This window comes from Oculina patagonica, chromosome 2 (assembly GCF_052425735.1).
Source record: "Oculina patagonica isolate OP01 chromosome 2, crgOcupat, whole genome shotgun sequence".
Classification (NCBI taxonomy): Eukaryota; Metazoa; Cnidaria; class Anthozoa; order Scleractinia; family Oculinidae; genus Oculina; species Oculina patagonica.
Genome location: NC_135759.1, coordinates 24,696,067 through 24,714,912, shown reverse-complemented (window position 1 = coordinate 24,714,912; position 18,846 = coordinate 24,696,067). Strand labels below are relative to the sequence as shown.

General features: G+C 36.2%; 1 protein-coding gene and 1 long non-coding RNA gene across 2 annotated transcripts; one reads left to right on the top strand and one right to left on the bottom strand.

Annotated features, from left to right (window-relative positions):
• Window positions 1-5: 5 nt before the first annotated feature.
• On the top strand, window positions 6-9,015 carry LOC144643687 (uncharacterized). Its single transcript, XM_078503007.1, has 8 exons — window positions 6-197; window positions 317-482; window positions 1,157-1,320; window positions 3,326-3,382; window positions 5,933-6,043; window positions 6,324-6,453; window positions 7,216-7,324; window positions 7,754-9,015. Exons 1-8 carry the CDS (start codon window positions 61-63, stop codon window positions 7,900-7,902), a joined length of 1,023 nt encoding a protein of 340 aa, XP_078359133.1. The 5' UTR covers window positions 6-60; the 3' UTR covers window positions 7,903-9,015.
• A 4,556-nt stretch (window positions 9,016-13,571) lies between these two features.
• LOC144643745 (uncharacterized) lies at window positions 13,572-17,399 on the bottom strand. The gene is made up of 3 exons (XR_013568959.1): window positions 16,841-17,399; window positions 15,432-15,530; window positions 13,572-14,769 (listed from the first exon to the last, which is right to left on the bottom strand). It is a non-coding gene; the product is annotated as an uncharacterized LOC144643745 (long non-coding RNA).
• Window positions 17,400-18,846: the final 1,447 nt, after the last annotated feature.

Genomic DNA, 18,846 nt, shown 5'->3' with positions numbered 1-18,846 from the left:
AAAAAGGAAGTGGTAAAAAATTTTCGTGCCGGTGTTTCATGCAGGACTTTTTAGTGTAAAATGGCTTTGTTTTCTGACCCAGAGACACACAAAGCTGTTGAAAATGAACTAGAGATTGTTAAGAAAACATTGAGTGAGAAAATAGAGGGATCTGAAATAATTTCCTGTCACCCGGTAGCCGTAAATGTGCGAATCACGTAAGTGTCTGATTGAAGCTGAATTAATGTTTTCTGGTTTCTTTTCAGAGAGTATATATTCATGCCTATTGATCGAGGTAAACCTTGTTAACTTTAATTATTGCTTGACTGTGCTTTAGGAGGACGAAATTCAAGAGTGTTGTCGTGCTGCTTCAATTCTCTGAGAAATATCCCACGAGTGCCATTATCGTTGAATTGAAAAGCAAAACTTTGCCTCCGAGACTTCTAGCCAAGATGACAGAGCTTTGTGATCAAGAAGCTAAGAAATTCCTTGGAAAACCACAGGTAAGCAGTGTAATGGTGTTTTGCCTAAGGGATATAATCTCCTATTAAATAAGTAAATTAATGCTTTTGAAAGTGTTACCAAGGCTAGCTTTTTCCCCTTTTCCTACCCCCTGATCTGAAACATTTCATTTTACTGTACCATCTATTTAAAGGGGCATGGGTGCCCGGTGGGGGAGAGGGAACCCTGTATATTTTTGGGTGGGGGTGTGTGATTGTCGCTGGGAATTTGAACTCTTACCCCATGTCCAGCTGATTCTTCAACCCTATACTAGACGAGACACCAGAAATCCCTTCCCTATCCCAGACTTGAAATTTTTTAGAACTGTATCACTATCAGTGTTTTAATGGAAAACCATCTGTCAGCAAGGATACTGTGATGATTTTATTAACGTTTAGGAAAGCCTCTTTCTCTTCTGAGTTTTGTATTCCTATTCTGTACTTGATTTGTCATACCACCGATCCAATTCCTGGCAAATGCTACCTGTTTCTGGACCAAAACCCTCTGATTTTTATACCCAATCCCAGACTAAACTGCTTACAGCGACACACCTATATAGCTCATATATGGGAGTGCCCCCCTCCCCCTGCAGGGGTGGGGCTTAAAAGAGATGAAGGGGGTTGTGCATAGCTTTAACATCACTTGGGAGTTGACCCTTTTTCTGTATTTTTTTCAGGTCATTCCTATGTTGATGTTTGTTCGGAAATTTCTTGATGAGAATCCTTTAATTGCATGCTCTGATGAACTGCAGTATGTCAAGACAAAATTATTAACAGACAATGATCAGCTAAAAGTAAAACAGAAAGCAGGAGTACTTTATATACGTGCAAATCAAGACAAGTAAGTTACATGAATAATAATTAATTCATCTTTCTTAATTAAGCTCAACATCTGTTATGAATGAAATTAAGAAATCAGAGAAATGTTGAATCACACATATGTTGTGGTTCAGTTTTACCCTTGGTACAATTTGGTATTTTTCTTTGTTCTGTTGTATGGTAATAGATGATAATGAACATAAAACAAAGAAAAAGACAAATTGTGCCAAAGATAAAATTGAACCACAACATTGCTCTTCGATGAGTGAATTCCATGTTTTATTTCATAACTCACATTAGAAAAACTTATGTTCTTCTGGCAAATTAGTTTTTCTAAATTTGTCTTTGGTAGTGATTCTCTTTTTTAGCATGAACCCTGGGGAGGCACTCAAAAAGTTTTATACGGGGACAAGAAGCAAGGCTGACACTACGTAGAAATGAAAAAACCTTAACAGGACAACGACATGATAGAGCCCAAACTGAAAGTCAAAAATGCAAACTCTGGACAGCTGTTTTGACCTGATTGGGTCTCTTCAGCAGAGTGTATGCCGCACAGAATAGAGCAACCAGCGCAAAGACAGTTGTCTATAAAGTGCTCGTGGTAATGACAATCCGGATGGGCTCAAATTCAAACACCCGCCCATTGATCATAGCCGCGTGACTATTACTCAATAGGTCAAGAATTCGAAATATCATGTCGTTGTCTCGATAAGGGAAGTGAGAATAGACAGAACTATCCTTACACTGAAAACATGGACAAAACCATGTGAAAAATGACACTGCAAACATGGACCGAACCATGTGAAAACAGTGAAAATGTACAGCATATCGGATCTAAAAGATCTACGGTCCAAATAAAACTAAAAGTGACAATAGAAAGCAAGGGACCGAAATGAATTTTGAATTTTATCACCAAGACTTTTATCACCAAGACTTTTATTAGAACGTATTACCAGAACTACTTACAAACTGGAACGTTTCATTGCGAGAGAGAACAATAATCTAAATTACCATTATACGAAGTGGGAGCCTCTGCTCCCTACTATTATCACCTTAGGTTTAATGTCTAATTAAATCCTTTTCACAGAAATTGTCACCCTTTCTTTTTCTTATTCTTATTGTAGTAAATTAACCAAAAATTACCTGTATCTGTTCCCGCTGTCGGAGGCAGTTTGTTTGTTTTTGTTTTTGTTTTTTTGTTTTTATTTGGTCCTTTCAATTTGTACTAAGTTTAGGCCGTTGTGCAAGGCTTGTTTAATATTGTAATTCGTTTGTGTCTGTAGCATTGTCATTAGGTTCTTGTATGTATTATTGTCATTGTAATTCCTAAAAAAAAAATAAAATATAAAAAAAAAAAAGGACGTTTTCTTGTCATTTTCATGTTGCGCTTTATAAATTAAAATAATACAGCCATAAAGTGCGCCTGTTCGAAATATTTTAATTCAAGGCCCTTTTAAAAACCTAAATGACGGATTTACATACCCTTTCATATACCTAAACTTGTGAAATCCCTACCCTTTTATATACCTGAAGCCTGAAAAAGGTACCCCTTTTGGGCGGAGCCTCCCTGTATAGGCCATTATATAGAGTACCCCCCCCCCCCCTCCCCACGGGCATGAACCATTGACAACCAAGCTAGAAAACCATTTCAAAGTCAATTTTATGTTTGATCTTCAAAAAAACAAGACTTTTCCATGAACCGAGCTACTCCTTGGGAAATGGGTTAACTGATATATTCCAGATGTATGACAAAATACCCACTGAATTTGAACCAGTGTTCCTCTTTCGTTTGTTGCTTGGTTTTTTTCGTAATGTGCAAAGTATGGAAACAAGTGATTCAGTGCATTATTTTGAAGTACATATTTGCCTCACTTGGAAATCATAATTCCTTGGATACATAGGATGCTACAGAATTCCATGCATTTATAGGATAGGTAAACAATGGGGCAAGTTTTCTCTGGAACATAAAATTCAAAATTATGTCAGTCTGCTCCAGTGTGAGATGTTTTATTAAACTTTTTCTGTAGATATTATCTGGACATGAAGATAACTGTACCAGATGACTATCACACTGCTGCTGTAAGGTGAGCATGTTATCATTGCTGGAACTTAACTTTAATTATACTGTATATATTAAGTGGTCGCCATTTAATATTATAGGACACAAAGGAGGCACGTTGGCCCAATGGTTAAAATACCAGACTCCAGATTAAGAGATTCAGACTCAGGGTTCTTGCAAATGTGTTCTTTGACAAGGCATTTAACTCTCTTTTTTTTTTTTTTTTTTTTTTTTTTTTTATTGCAAGTACTTACAACATTTAACATACAACATTACGATGATTACAAAATATAGATGTCTAATTTTACAAAAGGAGCTACTTTACAGTACAGCTTAGACAGTGAGAAAAAATAGTTACAAAAATTACTCTATTAAAGTCAATACTATTAACATTACAACACTTAGGATAACATTACAACACTTAGGCTAACAATGCAAAAAGAAAATAATAACAAATAACATTGTCTATAATCATTAACAGAGAGAAAACGAAAGAAAATGAACGATCTAGCGAGAAACAAAAACAAAAGGAAACTAATTGCTTTGTAAAAAATTCCATTTCTTGATATAGTTATCGTATTTACCGGATTTGATAGCAATATGTTTTTCTAATAATAGTTTGTCGCGAACGAGGGATATGTACTCGTTAAACTGAACTTTATTTTTTAGGCCGGTGTTACGGTATAAAAAGTATTTTCCTAATATAATAAGATGGTTTAGGGCTAAACAACCACGAGTAGAGTCCAATATACCATATAGGACATCTAAGTTCGAAAGATGGACTCTTTTCCTACTATGAGCATTATACCAATCTTGAAACTCTACCCAGAAAGATTTTGCTTGAGTGCACTCTATAAAAAGGTGCCAGATGGTATGGAGCTCGGTAGGGCAGAAAGGACAAGTTGGGGAGTCAACTTTCTTCATCTTATGTAATAAGCTATTGGTAGGTAGGATGCGATGAATGATCTTGTACTGGAACATCATCATTTTGGTTTCTTTTGTAACGTTAAATGGTAAAAGATAAACCTTACACAGATTGTTCTTTTCTACCCCATATTCAATAAGTTTCCTTTCTGCTGTGGGGGGAGATAGCTTTTCCAAGGATACCAGTTTGTCATAGAGAGTTTTGCAACTCAACGAATCGCTTATTGAATCAAGGGGTTTTATGGGTAGTTGGTCGTTAGAGTTTAAAAGCTTTTTCCACGAGCGAGGGAAAGCAGAAATGATGCTGTAATACTGTAGAAAATTAAACTTAGTCTTGAATTTTTCGCAAAGAGAATTAAAAGATAGAAAGTGATTTTTTTCTGTGTTAAGTAAGTCTGATATGTGCGTGACTCCAGCCTGATGCCAATGTGAAAAATAAATCGATTTTTTATTAACAATTAGAAACCTATTGTTCCAGATTACTTGCTCTAGTACCTCAGATTTATTTTGAGGATCAGTCACAGTGATTTTCTGCCAGAGGGCTACGATGTCTTTGTAAAATTTTGGGAGGTGTTCACTTAGGCAAAGAAGCTTACAGTCATAGTTACACTGAAATAAGAAAGTGCCACCGACGTTGGCAAGGAAAGAGGTTGGAATATATTTCCATGGAGCGTCGTGGTCTGAACATAGGCGGTTTACCCAGTTTAGTTTTAGAGCTTTGTCAAAAATAGCGAAATCTTTCATTTCTAAGCCACCTTCTTTTTTAGATTTTATCAGAGTCGACTTTTTGATTTTCGCAGGTTTGTGGCTCCATACAAAGTCAAAAATCATTCTATTCACTTCTTCAGCGAATCGTAGTGGCGTTTCCATGGAGCTGCAGATGAATATGACTTTTGAAAGGGCTAGAGTTTTAACAATGTTTATTCTTCCATAAACAGAGATATCCCTTTGAGACCAAAAGTTTAAAGTCTTCTGTAATTTTGACAGCTTGTCGAAGAAGTTTCTTTGGTCTGACAGATTGTCATCGTACGAGAAGTGTGTACCTAGAGCGTAGACAGGTTCATCTGTCATTTGAAGATTTAAAATTTGGTCTTTTCTATGTCTCATTGAGCCAAGCCATAACATTTCAGACTTTGATACATTTATCTTTAGCCCTGCGCACTTTTCAAATCGGGAGAGCAATACAAAGAGGTTATTTACGGAATGAACATTAGCGAGGAAGGCTGTGGTATCATCGGCGTATTGTGATAATTTAACCGTTTTATTATTCTGTATTTTTATTCCTTCTATTTCTTTGGAATTAGAGATTTTTTGAGCTAAAACTTCTATGGCGATGATAAATAGCATACCAGAGAGCATACCATTTAACTCTCAGTGCCTCTCTTTACCCACAATCTTGGTCAAATTAAGTTGAAACACTTTGAATTCATTAGCATATAATGTACGGGGTAATTATAATGAACATCACTTTAACTACTTTAAATTGTGTGTTAACACCCCGCCCCACCTCTCAACAGTGGTGAGAGTGGTTCATAGTTCAATCACAGTGGGAGGGGTGGGGAGGGGGATTTGCATTCCTGATTCAGTGCTATGTAAGGGTGGCATAGACAACAAGCTTGTAACATTATTGTTTTATTTGGCTTTCTCACAGGATAGAGCTGAAGGAGTCAAACTTTCCTGAGAACTTAGTAAAAGTATTTATTGGTCAAGCTGGTGACATAGCAAGAAGATGTGTTGAGGCTCCCTTAAGACGCAAACCCAAGTAAGGAAAAAATTTAAGCATCTGGCTATTTTTTGTCCTATCAGACAATCACATCCACACAACTAAAACTTCAAAAAAGAACTAGGAAGTGTTGATTTCATCTAATATTGTTGTAGCATAATTGGTATATTACTTCCTTGTAATTGACAACAGATGAAGAAACGTAATGACAAGTTTGTTTGAACTGTGTTGTTCCACAATCTCTCTAAATTTGAAGCAGGGTGGTTATAGATATTCCCATGAAACTGTTTTTACCATGACCTAATTTTTTCATTACCAGAGATCCACCATTTGAACCTAAGCCATCTTTGAGGTTGGTGTGTGATTTTTTGGTCGATCAATGCACCAGACCATGTCCTCAGGAGATGTGTCCAATATGTCATCGGAGAGCCCTGCCTGAGGAACCACAGGTAATTGCAAAAATATTACATGACTAATCAAAACTATAACAAAATTCTCGATCGGTGATTGGTTATCAGCAGCCCGATTTGAGCACTAATAGGACAGTGTACGCGTCATGCTTGTAATTGGACAGTGTAATAGGACAGTTTACGCGTCATGCCTGTGTAATTGGACAGTACGTGTCATTTTGCGTGCGCTGTTGTTGTGCATTTTGTTGAGTAAACTGTTATGTTTTTCAGTTTTTATAAAAACGTTAAACCATTAGTTTGTTTCTCAAATTTTGTCATAGTTTTGATTAATTGGTACCAGGACTTCGTGTCTTCCAATTCAATCTGTAATCATACTCGTGATTAAACAAATCGGACTCCTGCTTCGCGGTCGTCCGATTTTGTTTATCACTTATATGATTACAGACCGAATTGGACTCCACTCAGTCCTATTACCATTATTAAGACAGCTGATAGGACCAGTAACTACATTGTAGCAACTAAAATCAACAATCAGAATTTATTCATTGCTATTATTTATTTCTAAGTATTGGACAGGGTTTCTACACTGGTAATAAATTCAATAACACTCACTGGAGCTCTGGCAGGTTTTCTGTCATGAATCGCTGGCTGAATTTACCTGTATCACTGGATCACACAGTCTTTTTTTATAGATTTACCGCGGTAATTGCATGTGATCTATGCCGTCAAGACCTACATGTAGCATTTTTCTTGTATGACCTTTGTGCCTGGTTAATAAAATTTTTTGTTCTAACTCTACAGGAAGCTGTTACAGATCCCAAAGACCATCAATTTGTTGAACGTGTTTACTGCAATCATCTCTTTCACTATGGCTGCCTGGACAAGTACATGAAAACTCCTCCTTTTCAAGGTACCGTGATAATGGTTTTGAGCATGTCTTGGATATTTAAACTCAAAAGTAGACTAAGATATTAACAATATTATTGTTATTGGACAAAGACAATCATGCTCTGTGCCATGTCACGCAATCATTTCTATTTCAAGAACCAATCAGAGCTCCCTTTTCAATTGACAGATTCACTAAGTTTAGTTGAGCATGCAGTGTAAAGACTTTTGCGGGATGTTTTCTTGGGTTGTGATCTAGCCGTGATGTAGGATTATTTCATGATTTAACTGTTCTTGGAATCATCCATTTCCTGCGGTTTATCTGTACTACAGTTATAAGGGAGCCTTTTTCAAAGCAAAATTAAGCTACCTGCTAATCCAAGATTATTATCAGCATCAAATTTGGTTGAAAAATAAACTACTTCAATGTGTTTCTTTTTTCCCTTTTTTACAGGAGGGAAGAAATGCCCAGCATGCAAACAAGTTATTTACCACGAGCGATGGAAAGTTACACCTAAACTTGCAGAGGAAAGATGGGCACATCACGAAGCCAAGAAAAGAGAACTCTCTGAGGTGGTGGACTTTTTAGAAGACTGCCTCTGACAGAGAATTATACAATTCTGGATTAAAAATGAAACAGCAATTCCTGTAATTATATAAAAAGGTTAACTAAAATGCCAAGAGAAACAATGGTCCATTCATAATATTATTATTGATGTACAGACTAAAGGGAATATTTTTTAATAACATACTGTGACATTTATAATGCTTTGCTGTCTAAAGCATAGATTTCTCAGCTTAGGTTCTTAGGATTACATCCAGTAGTGGTTTCATGATATATATATCGCTAGAATTTTCTGGTTATGTGATCAGAACATAAATGTAAATGCATGGACCAGCATCCTATCCATGGGGAGTAGAAATACTCCTAGCCGCTTAACTCTACAGAAACTGGGATAAGCTCCGGCAAGTATGGGCCACTTCATCCAGCTTGATTCGCTGAATAAAATGCTACTCTTGAAAGGTTGTACAGAAGTGTACAATACCACATAGTAAAACTCTCTAAACATAAACAATATGAAGCCCAAAACAACTCTTGCAGTTGCTCGAGAATTTCATCTCCATTTTTGGGGAGGTAACAAGGACACAGGCAGGATTTTGCATGGGTGGGTGCAAGCGCTGGAGTGAGTGTCTAGTGGGAGTCCAGAGGTATTCTCCCACAGGAAATTTTGAAAAATCAAGTTGTTGATAGTTGACTTGATAGAAGTCCACATTTCCAGCATTCTGAGAGTCATTTTAACCCTCACTCCGTGATTAGGCTAACCTTTTTGGCCTGTGAGGGGTGGGGGTGCAGATGCACCCATCACACCTTCCTGCCTGTGGCCCTTGGTAAAACAGCAGCTGTTATTTCGGTTGTCCTCCATTTCTTACAAAAAAACGTTAGGAGAAGGATTGTAGAACAACCAAAAGAACACTGATCCGTGATGGAAAAATTGTGATTTTGAATAGTGAAAAACTTGTTCGTGTCGTTTACTACAATATTTATATCTGAAGAATGGAGTCTCGACTTGTTTTGCTTTACACCATTTTCACTACCCACTAGCTGGCATGTGAAATCATGGCCTTCAAGAAGTACAACCCCCACCCCCCCCCCCCCCCTGCCATAGCAGAAACATGAAATGTAATGAAATTTTTATGTTACTAAAATAAATTGTTATAACATGTCAATGAAGTGTCTTCTTTTGGCTAAAATTTGGCTAAATTACCGGTATGTTGCGAAATAAGAAGTGCACATCCACTCACTCCCCTCGATGCCGCTCAGTCTGGCCCTGCAAGCCAAAGAGGACCGGCAAACATGTGACATTTAGTTACCAAAGATTCATCAGATCGATTAAAATACACTGATTAAATAGGCCACTTCCGATATATTAAAATTCTAACTTGGCTCCGAGGCTTGGGGGAATAAAACAAAAGATATCACGTCGAGGTTCAGGAATGAATAAATCATTTATTTTGTTTTATTTCCCCAAGCCTCGGAGCCAAGTTAGAATATTAATATATCGGAATTGGCCTATTCCGACGGCCCACGCTGAGTAGTGACAAAAAAGTAGGGGCTACAAGAAGCCACAGTGATGGGCGTGTTTATGCATTCTGTAATGTTGAAAACAAACGCTGCAGCGCAATAAATTTTGAAATGAGTAACTAAGAATTAACTACGCGTAAATTGCACAGTGGGAATTTAGAGGAAAGAGACTAGTAGGGTGAAAAAAAATTGGTGAAATCTTCCTCTCTTGACCGTGACCGACTCGCTACGCCCCAAATTCCTTTTTTTTTTTCTATACCCTACTAGGGAGCCTGCTTACAAGTAGTGGTTATAAATGGTCATCGTATCTTTAACTTGCATTCTTGAGTACAAGTTTAGGCTATAAAGATGTTAATAATAATATCATCCTATACGGAATATTCCCTTGATGTACTATTTGGAAAATCATTGAATTGCTTGAAAAAAAGTCAACAGTCTTAAATTTGATGCATGAGATACCAGTTTTTGATCAAACTACTAATTTCGATATTTTATTTCTGCTGTCGGAGACAATTTTTCTCTTTAATGCATTTGAGCATTTCAGACACAAACAAAGCGGAACAAAGCAATTTGTAATTTGCACATTTGCTTGCATTCTTTTTTCACGGTTCATGATTGGCTGGTTGAAAAGCGTGCAAGCAAATCTGTGCCAAGTTTGTGACGTATTTGTAAGCTATTGGCTTCAGTTTCTAATCCATATTCATGACAGATTGTGGATTCTGCAGCAAACCACGCTGGTCGTGGATGTGTGAAGACGTGTCATTCTGCTGAAGAAGAGGTTGTTCTCTAGAACGAGATGCTTGATGTACAAAGAGAAACTTGAAGCTGGGACGGAAGTGTTTACGCTGTTGCAAACGTAGGTAAGCACTCCTTTTCGACAGCTTTTTTTAAATTTGTGCAGAAAGCTAAAAGGGTATAAAAATGCTACTAAAGTGAGCTAACACGTGCTCTTGCTGCTCGCTTCAACACGAAACTCGGCATCAAGGCAGTATCATTTTCATTCAATATTCCAAGACCAAGATTCTAGTTTCAGTAGATTTAAATGCACTTGAAAATTTTTTGATGACTACTTTCTGAAAGCCGATACACGTGTTTAAGTTGACCAAGTTTCGGCGTGGCCATGTGCCTGTGATATTTGATGTATAACGGTTTGTGGCGTTGGCATTTCGCGGAGGCTTTGTTAAGTTTTAACTTCTCTCGTAAAGGAACATTTTTTTGTGAAACATGGTTGTACCGCCAGAGCTTTGGCGATTTTTCTCCAGGCAGATTTACCACGGCGCGCCAAAGATCATCAGTTTAGCATTTAGAACGTAATTTTTATATACTTAAAAAAGTTTGGATATTTACAATACTAATCATTTATTTGTCATTTTATTTTCAGAGAGGCTAACTTCGTGTGGAAAGAACGATGAAAAATCTGGTCAAGAGGATAAACTGGAATCATTAAATCAAGAAGAAACGCTCCAAAAGATAAGAACTTTGAAATTATAAAATGTAGTAATGGTGGCTGATCTAATGTTTTTTGTAAGGATAGTTTTACTTTTCGGTTTCATTAGATTGAATTTGTTGATTGTCTGGATTGAAACACAAAAGACGAACACCAGGAACTGTGAAAACTAATACAAAAAATATTATTGCAACATCAGCCACCATTTTAAGATAGTTCTCAAAGGGTACTGATTGTCTGTTTACAGTTTATTTACTCGGGATTTCAAACGGAGCGTTCACCAAATTTATATAGCTAGGCTGTTCGTTGTTTGATTAGGTGACCTCTAAACAGACTCGTTATCGTCCGAATGCAGTTTGGCTATATTTTATTACAAAATTCTGCTACAAAATTATGAAATGATAGGTCGAGGTTTTGATTTGGTTTCGCGTTAAACGCTGTAGAAAATTTAGTGTTTGTACACATCAGTCAACAATCAGTACCCCAAGAACTATCGCTGCGTACGCTGCTTTGTTACAACTTCAGTTGATTTTGTAAAGTGATATTTTTAAGGTGGCACTGAAATATAAACGAGGAAAAAGAATTGACTAAAAAAATTCTTCATCCTATAATTAATGATTGTTTATTTTTCTCCAATAAAATACCAATGAATTTTGTCATCAGAGGAGGAATTAAAACTACGTTTCTTATAACTTGATTGAAATACTTTACTAAAAAAAGGTTATTAAAGAGATTTATCACAGGATTGTTTCAACAATATAACCTAGAAAAATATTTCACAACGTATGCAATACTCATGTCGGCAGTGCCATCTTGAGAAGATTCAGATACCTTTACTTTATCAACTGAATATTTGTTTGACAAGAGAACATTTAGCTTTTCTAGAGAGCAAATTCTTTAGTTCAAATTCAAATTTAATTTTTTTCTCAGATTAAAGGACAGTCTTGAATTTGGCTTTGCGACGTCAGCTTGCTTTCGGAAGAAATGCGTACGGAAAACGAGTATTTGTGCTTATGTTCTCTTGTCATTTGGAGAGATTTGCATGTAAAACCTCAATGTCTGGTTCATCCGGCGTGGGATATTTTGATATTGGAAGCCTCGATTCTCTGTTATACAGTATACCGTATCGTTTTATTTTATCAAAAATTGTCTTGGTTAGTTCCGTGCTAGCTTCTAAAATTGTCTTGATACCGCCTTGTTTGCTCGAATTGCCTTGCTTTCTAATAAAAATTGTTTCAGTAATTTGTAGTTCAACTTTTTTTACTCTAAGGTTTCCTTGCTAACTTCACAAAATTAATGGTCTCGATAACTTTAAATGCAAGTTGTTTGCTTACCGTTACAATTTTGATTTGGCATAACTTGCAAACGCTATCCAGGAGCCAAAGTAGCCGAGAGTTTATATACTTTTCATTAATAAACAACAACACAGCTCTGTTTAAAGTACTTTGCGTAAATTAAGCGTTTATTTATTTTTCAGTTTTTGATAATTGTAAAATTCATAGTAAAAAATTTATTAATAGGAGAACTGATTGAACCATTCATGGCTTAAAACGACAAATTCCTTTTTTTTTTCTTTGAAGGCTGAACAATTTGTAACTTCGTGGCTTTAAACTTATTTACGTCAGTGTGGTCTGTATAGCTTGTATTTGTAAACTGATAAGCAAAAACCCGTGTTTGATAATCGTGAGACTGAACTTGGACCAGGCATTGGGGTTTTTCATAATCTCTTGGTTTATTTTCTGAAGACCTTTTTCGGCTGGCAGTTGATGTAGCACTGGGAAAGACAAACTGTATAAAATAAGAAATAGAACTGAATGATTTTGATCTAATTTTCGAGTTGTCTAAATTAAATCTGAAATTGTCTTGAATAATAAGAACATGGAGCTAAGTAATTAAATTATATTTCGGAACTTTTGCGGCAAAATTCAAACAGTTGAATTTCTCCATGGCACAAAAGATAAGAAACTAAGGTTTTCTCTTAAACACCATTCGATATTGTTAAAACTGAAATTACTTAGGGGCTTATTTCAAATGCCAGGCAGTTCTTTTTTAATGGTTTTGGCTTCATTTATACGGTGCTACAAACGGAACTTTGCCACTGGAAAAGGTCTTTAATAGGCAACATGGCAAGTGGTAAGGATTTTAAAAGGACGAAATTCGATTGGAGATATGAAAAGATATCGTGTATCAAACTTCTAATTCGCTGCAAAGGTTTTAGCTTGCCATGTTGCTTTATCTTAACATTTGGAAACATGTATACGCCATCTCGTGCAAGAACTATCAAAGACTAAAACGTTTCGGAGAGGGGTATTTTCGAACAAAACTTTAAATTTTTTAGCAAGTTGGCTGAAAACAATTTTCTTCTTTGGCTTTTTGGGGTTCAAAAAAAATAAAGTTTTAATTCTTGGTTTTTGCACGAGGTGGTGTTTACATTTTTTTTTGGCGGGAAAATTTTAAAGGGAAACCATTTTGAATTTTGTGACGAAAATTTTGCCAGGGGAAACGCTGTGCAAATGTTTTCAAATTTTCCCGCCAAAAGTCTTAGTATATATAGAGAAGAATTTTTCTTGACACCTTTTTTACTATTTAATTGAAATCAGTTAACTAATTAAAGGATATATATTATACAAAACACTTGTGAGAACTTTATTGTTGAAATATTTTATTAAAGATAATAAAAATAAAACAAAAAAACTGAACACTTTATTGACTCGTCATCCTTACAAAATATTATTGAACAACAACAACACACGCTTTATTACTAAATAAAAAGTAATTCAATTTATTGACAATATAATAAATTTGAAATAAAGTACAACCATTAATTTTTTTTATAAAAATGGCGCATGCGTATTTTAAGCGCCCGTATTTTTTCTAAGTCTTTTGGCGGGAAAATGAAAAAATTTAAAACAGATGTTAACAAGAAGTAATTATATTAAAAAAATAGCGCATGCGTACTTTAAGAGCCTGTATTTTTTTCTAAGTTTTTTGGCGGGAAAATTAAAAACTTTCAAACCGATGTTACCATGAAAATAATTTTGAGCAACAAAAATTGACAAAATCTAAGAATACTTGCAAAAAATTTTCATCTAAAATTTGATTTTACAAAACAACGTTAAATTTTCTTTGAAGGTGACACCGTTCTTATTTCGGGTGAATTCTTCTATGACTTTCCTGCTCTTGCGCGATGGCTATAAAACGTTGAGAAAACGTTCAGCTATCACTCAGTAATAATTTGATACAATTCGGTACGACTGGGAAAAGTATTTAAAGTGATATTTAAGCCTAAGTAGACCACACGTTTGGTGCTTCAAAGGTCGTCTACATAAGCTCTAACACAACTAAAAATACTTTCCCCGTTAAATCAAATTCTATCATATTATTACTGAATAACAGCTGAAGGTTTTCCCAATATTTTGTAGCCATCGCGTAAAGGCCGAAAAAGTAATGACCTAAAAATTGGCTTAGACGAATTCACCCGAAATAACAACGGAGACACCTAAATAATGTATCCCTAAAGGAGCTGTCTCGATATCATCTTTAAAATTTACAAAATTACTTTCAAATTAGACTGCGAATTCGCAAGCTACTTTTCAATTGAATGAAGCTCAAAATAGTAGTTCTCTATGGTAGAAAAACCAAAAAATTAATAAATCGAAAAAAATGAGGTTATGACTGACAAACTACGAACGACAAGCTAAAAAGTTTTTGACGTAGCTCCTTTTCAAAAATCATACGATGCCAAACGCAACTTTTAGCTGTGATTCTTCCCAAATAATCTTGAAAGAAAAGCCTGCTTATTTAGTTTATTTTTCTACCTTTAATTAAACTTGTCTGTTTTCTTGTCTTTTTGCCTCTTGTCTTCTACCTCTGATCTTCTTTGGTTGATTCACTTGAGGCATCAAAAGCTTTTGGTACATCCCTGATGTCAACCAGCAACCTGCGTGACAAGAAAAAGAGCAATCAATAAATGCGAAGTCTTTAAACTCGTTACGTTTTTGCTATTTAGGTAGACAACTCCGTCACGGTTTTCCTTTTTTAAAAGCGACTGATGCCGTTTAAGCGACACAGAAATTTTTTAACTATCATCGAAAATTTGTTCTTCCAAAAAATGCAAATCGCCACCCAGAATTACTTTGTTTATTTAACCCCAAGAAATAAGTCCTGAATGGGGAAACGATTCAACCGGCCTTTTATCCAACTGAATTACATGTAAAGAAGAATTTTTTCTTATTAAATATGCAATGTCAGTTTGACCGACAGCTCAGGAAAGGATATCAAGAAATTTCCCTGGTTACGATTCAGCTAAAAAAATACGATTAATTTTCCCAGAAATCAAATTGCGAATTTTCTTATCCGTTTTAATCCATTGGCCCTCCCGGTTTCGTGGCAGGCGTGTCACACATAACCACAGTGTTTAATTGGAATAACAATTGGCTCTCCCTCCCAGGGTAACCCAACCTTGAAGGCGGGTGACCCTTCACCCCACAAGCCAACTTTGCGATAGTTTCACATGTGAACTGCTTGCTGCTATTTATGTATTCATACAAAGAAATGCATGAAAAATTCACGTTTTTCAAGGTTATGAAATAAACAACTAACCTTACTATCAAATGTGATCCTCTAGTGCGGTTCTTCTCTCCTAAACCAGTAGGCTATGACTTGTAAATTTCTCCTTCCAAATCATTCCATGGCATTTTCCTGGACAGAATTAAATACTATGTAAATACAACCAGGCTAATGTGCGCCTATTCTTAACCGAAAATAAATAGTAATGTCTAGGTTATGCCGTCTAGCAGGGCCGTTTTTCGACATTTTATTCCTTTTTTCAAGGGGATTTTTTAGCAAGAATTTCTGCAAACATTACTTTTGGTACGAATCATTTTCTACCTTATAGGCCCTGCAAGAAATTTTCAATTCATATCAGGATTCCAAGAGTACCAGGGCTTGTTTGATACTATTTACCCTTTTCGATTGTTTTGAATGACTTTTTACACCCTCCCCCGGCTAGGCTAGGCTAGGCTAGACTTGGCTAGGCTAGGCTAGGCTAGGCTAGGCTAGGCTAGGCTAGGCTAGGCTAGGCTAGGCTAGGCTAGGCGAGGATAGGCTTCGGTTTTTTGGAAATTATGCCAAAATTATGCTACTCTCTGAAAATTATGCTCTCTGTCACCGAAATTATGCTACTTAGATTTTAAGGAAAATAAAGATCACCAGTGGCTTAACTCTATCAATTTTAACTTTAATGAACATTCATATAGTCCACCTTCCAGTCTTACAGTCTTTAGCATCGCAAATATGCACGTGCGCTCCTCGAAAAGCCAAATGATTTACAAATAATATCGAGATTAACCGTTTTTGGGTTCTGAAATCTGAATCCAGGTCAGAAAGTTACTTGCATATACTCGTTTTAGACCCCATCCAGGCAAAGCCCTCAGTTCAGTTTAAAGACAACTATGCATTTAAAACTTAAAAAAAAATTAAAATTAAAAAATTAAAATTAAAAAAATTGAAAATTAAAAAAAAAAACTCTCAGATATGCACAGGGTGACTTTGGAGTCTGCCCGACAATATTTGACCATGGGCCTTAGCTCAGACCTCAATATTTTCCAAAAACAATACAGAAATAAAATACAAACCGGAAGAACTATGATGTTTTTTTTTTTGTTTTCAACGTATAAATGCTCGGATTATGCTAGCAGTGCTAAACTGAAATAAAACCTTAAAATAATGCTCGTTTTGCTAAATTATGCTTAAAATTATGCTAGCACAATCTACCAAAGCCTAGGCTAGGCTAGGCTAGCTAGAAGTCAGCCGTTTTCGCCAACTAGCTGTCCAGTTTAATAGCAACAATACATGGGTTCAAGCTAGTTGTCATTACAAACAGAAGAAAACTAGAAGTTTTGTTTTTAGCCGAGCAAGTTTGGGATTAGTATACAGCCACGTTACTTCTTGAACTGGTCGGCTATGTTGAAAATATAAAGATGGCAGTTTAATACGGGTTCAATACTAACCTGAGTTTTGAGGAACACCATAATCCCATTGTCAGCTATCTGTCCACGCTGATCACGATAACTTTCTCCAGAAGTTTAACATCATGTGATAAGTTTTACCTTAGTACGAAAAACAACGTGATAGTTAGATAGGGTTCACAAAGAAACGTCTATTAATTACATACATCTAGTACCTCATACGTCACGAGTTTTTCTCCCGGGGATTTTCACAGTGTTGTCCAAAAATTCCCCCAAGGAAATGGTAAAGTCGACGAAAAAATTACGTTGTTTCAAACAAAATCATAACATATAAGTTTTGGTCCATTTTACCTTTGGTACAATTTGGTATTTTTCTTCGTTTTATAATCATTATCATAATACTCTCATAAAGACACACAAGAAAATTTAGCGGGGACATGTTGCAGCGACACATTTTGGAAAAGTATCCAGCAACCACGAGGCAACCTTTTGCTGTAACATAGCAAGGCTATATTTTCTTGTGTTTGCACACGTTATGATTTTGCCCATGCTTCCACAGGGAGCAGAGGAGCCAAATTCGACCTTTGTAAATACATGTTCGATCTATTTCGTGGAGCTTGTCATACGTTATCCGATCTTTTTGTTTACGCGATGATTAAACTAGCGGAAATCGACACGGAAGTCCTGTTGCGCTTGCAGGCGTAGCCGCAGGCTCAATGACCGTGGGCGCCACAAGATCGTTACGCAGTATTAAAGTCTCTTTTTCTTCTCGGCACTTCGTGCCTCGCTCGGAAAGCTTTGCTTTACGCAACAGACCATTGAAAGAGTTTCCTGCTGGCTAACCGTCACGTAAACAAAAAGATCGGATAACGTATGACAAGCGCTACGAAATAGATCGAACATTTTAATATTTACAAAGGTCGAATTTGGCTCCTCTGCTCCCTGTGATGCTTCTTGTCCCTCAGTCGTGTGTAAGGACCTTTAAGCCTGCCCAATTTAAAGGATCTGTATTTTATACACGGAAGCTCCGCCCTGAGGTCCAAACCCTTACCCTTTTGTATACCATTTTTGAAAGAAAAAGCCACCCTTTCAAATGACTTTGATAGAAGATAGAAATTTGTAACCCTTTATTTATCAATTATGCAGGGCCCCACTGAAAACCACCTTTTTGTGACGGGGGCTCCCTGCTAAAATATCTTTATTATTATTATTATTATTATTATTATTATTATTATTATTATTATTATTATTATTATTATTATTATTATTATTATAATTATTATTAATTTCGAACCTGAATAGCCCCTTAAAATACTTAGATGAACCAACCGTTTGGTGGGTCTGTTCGAGATATTTTTAAAAGGCCCTCTTCAAAACCGAAATGGCAGTTTTCCCCTTCTATTTTCTATACTCAAACTCGTGAAATCCCTCCCTCCCCCACCCCTCGAGTATACCCACTGTCATACTACAGGCTGATGCACCAGTAATTTGAGATCTGTACAGCGTTGTGTTTTTAAAATTAATCAACTTACTTTCGGAAGAAACATAATCCCGTCACAGTTGTCCCTCTCTCCTAAGTAGAACTTGACTATTTTCAACTTATCCAATCCCTTGCTTTGAAAGTTACCTGGAAGAGAGAAAAGTACTCGATGAATACATGCTGACACAAGTCTGTTTATTAGTGGCCTTTTGAAACTGAGTAATGTGATGTTGCACGTATTAGCATGTACGCGAGCATTTTTTTTTTTTTTGCAACAGTTTTGTGTGTTACGAGCTGCTCCAAAATATTACAAGCCGTCAAGTTGATTCAATAATTTACTCGCTTCATCGCTCAAAGAAAACTGGCCAAGCAACAAATCAAGGTCGCTTATGACTGGCTGCTACGATTGCAGAAGGGACAAAATATGAAAAAAAAATTTTGGATAAGGAAAAGTACAAGCACCTTGTTTGACAGTTGCAAGTTTTTCATGATTTTCTGTAAATTTGTTATGTAAAGGACACACTGCAAAGAAATTCCTAACGTGATCAAAGCACTAAAATGAATTCAA

Excerpts from the sequence above, each read along its gene's own strand:
- LOC144643687 (XM_078503007.1), top strand. The coding sequence starts at position 61 with ATGGCTTTGTTTTCTGACCCAGAGACACACAAAGCTGTTGAAAATGAA. Across the intron at positions 483-1,156 it reads AATTCCTTGGAAAACCACAG|GTCATTCCTATGTTGATGTT; the intron begins GTAAGCAGTGTA and ends TATTTTTTTCAG. Across the intron at positions 1,321-3,325 it reads ATACGTGCAAATCAAGACAA|ATATTATCTGGACATGAAGA; the intron begins GTAAGTTACATG and ends CTTTTTCTGTAG.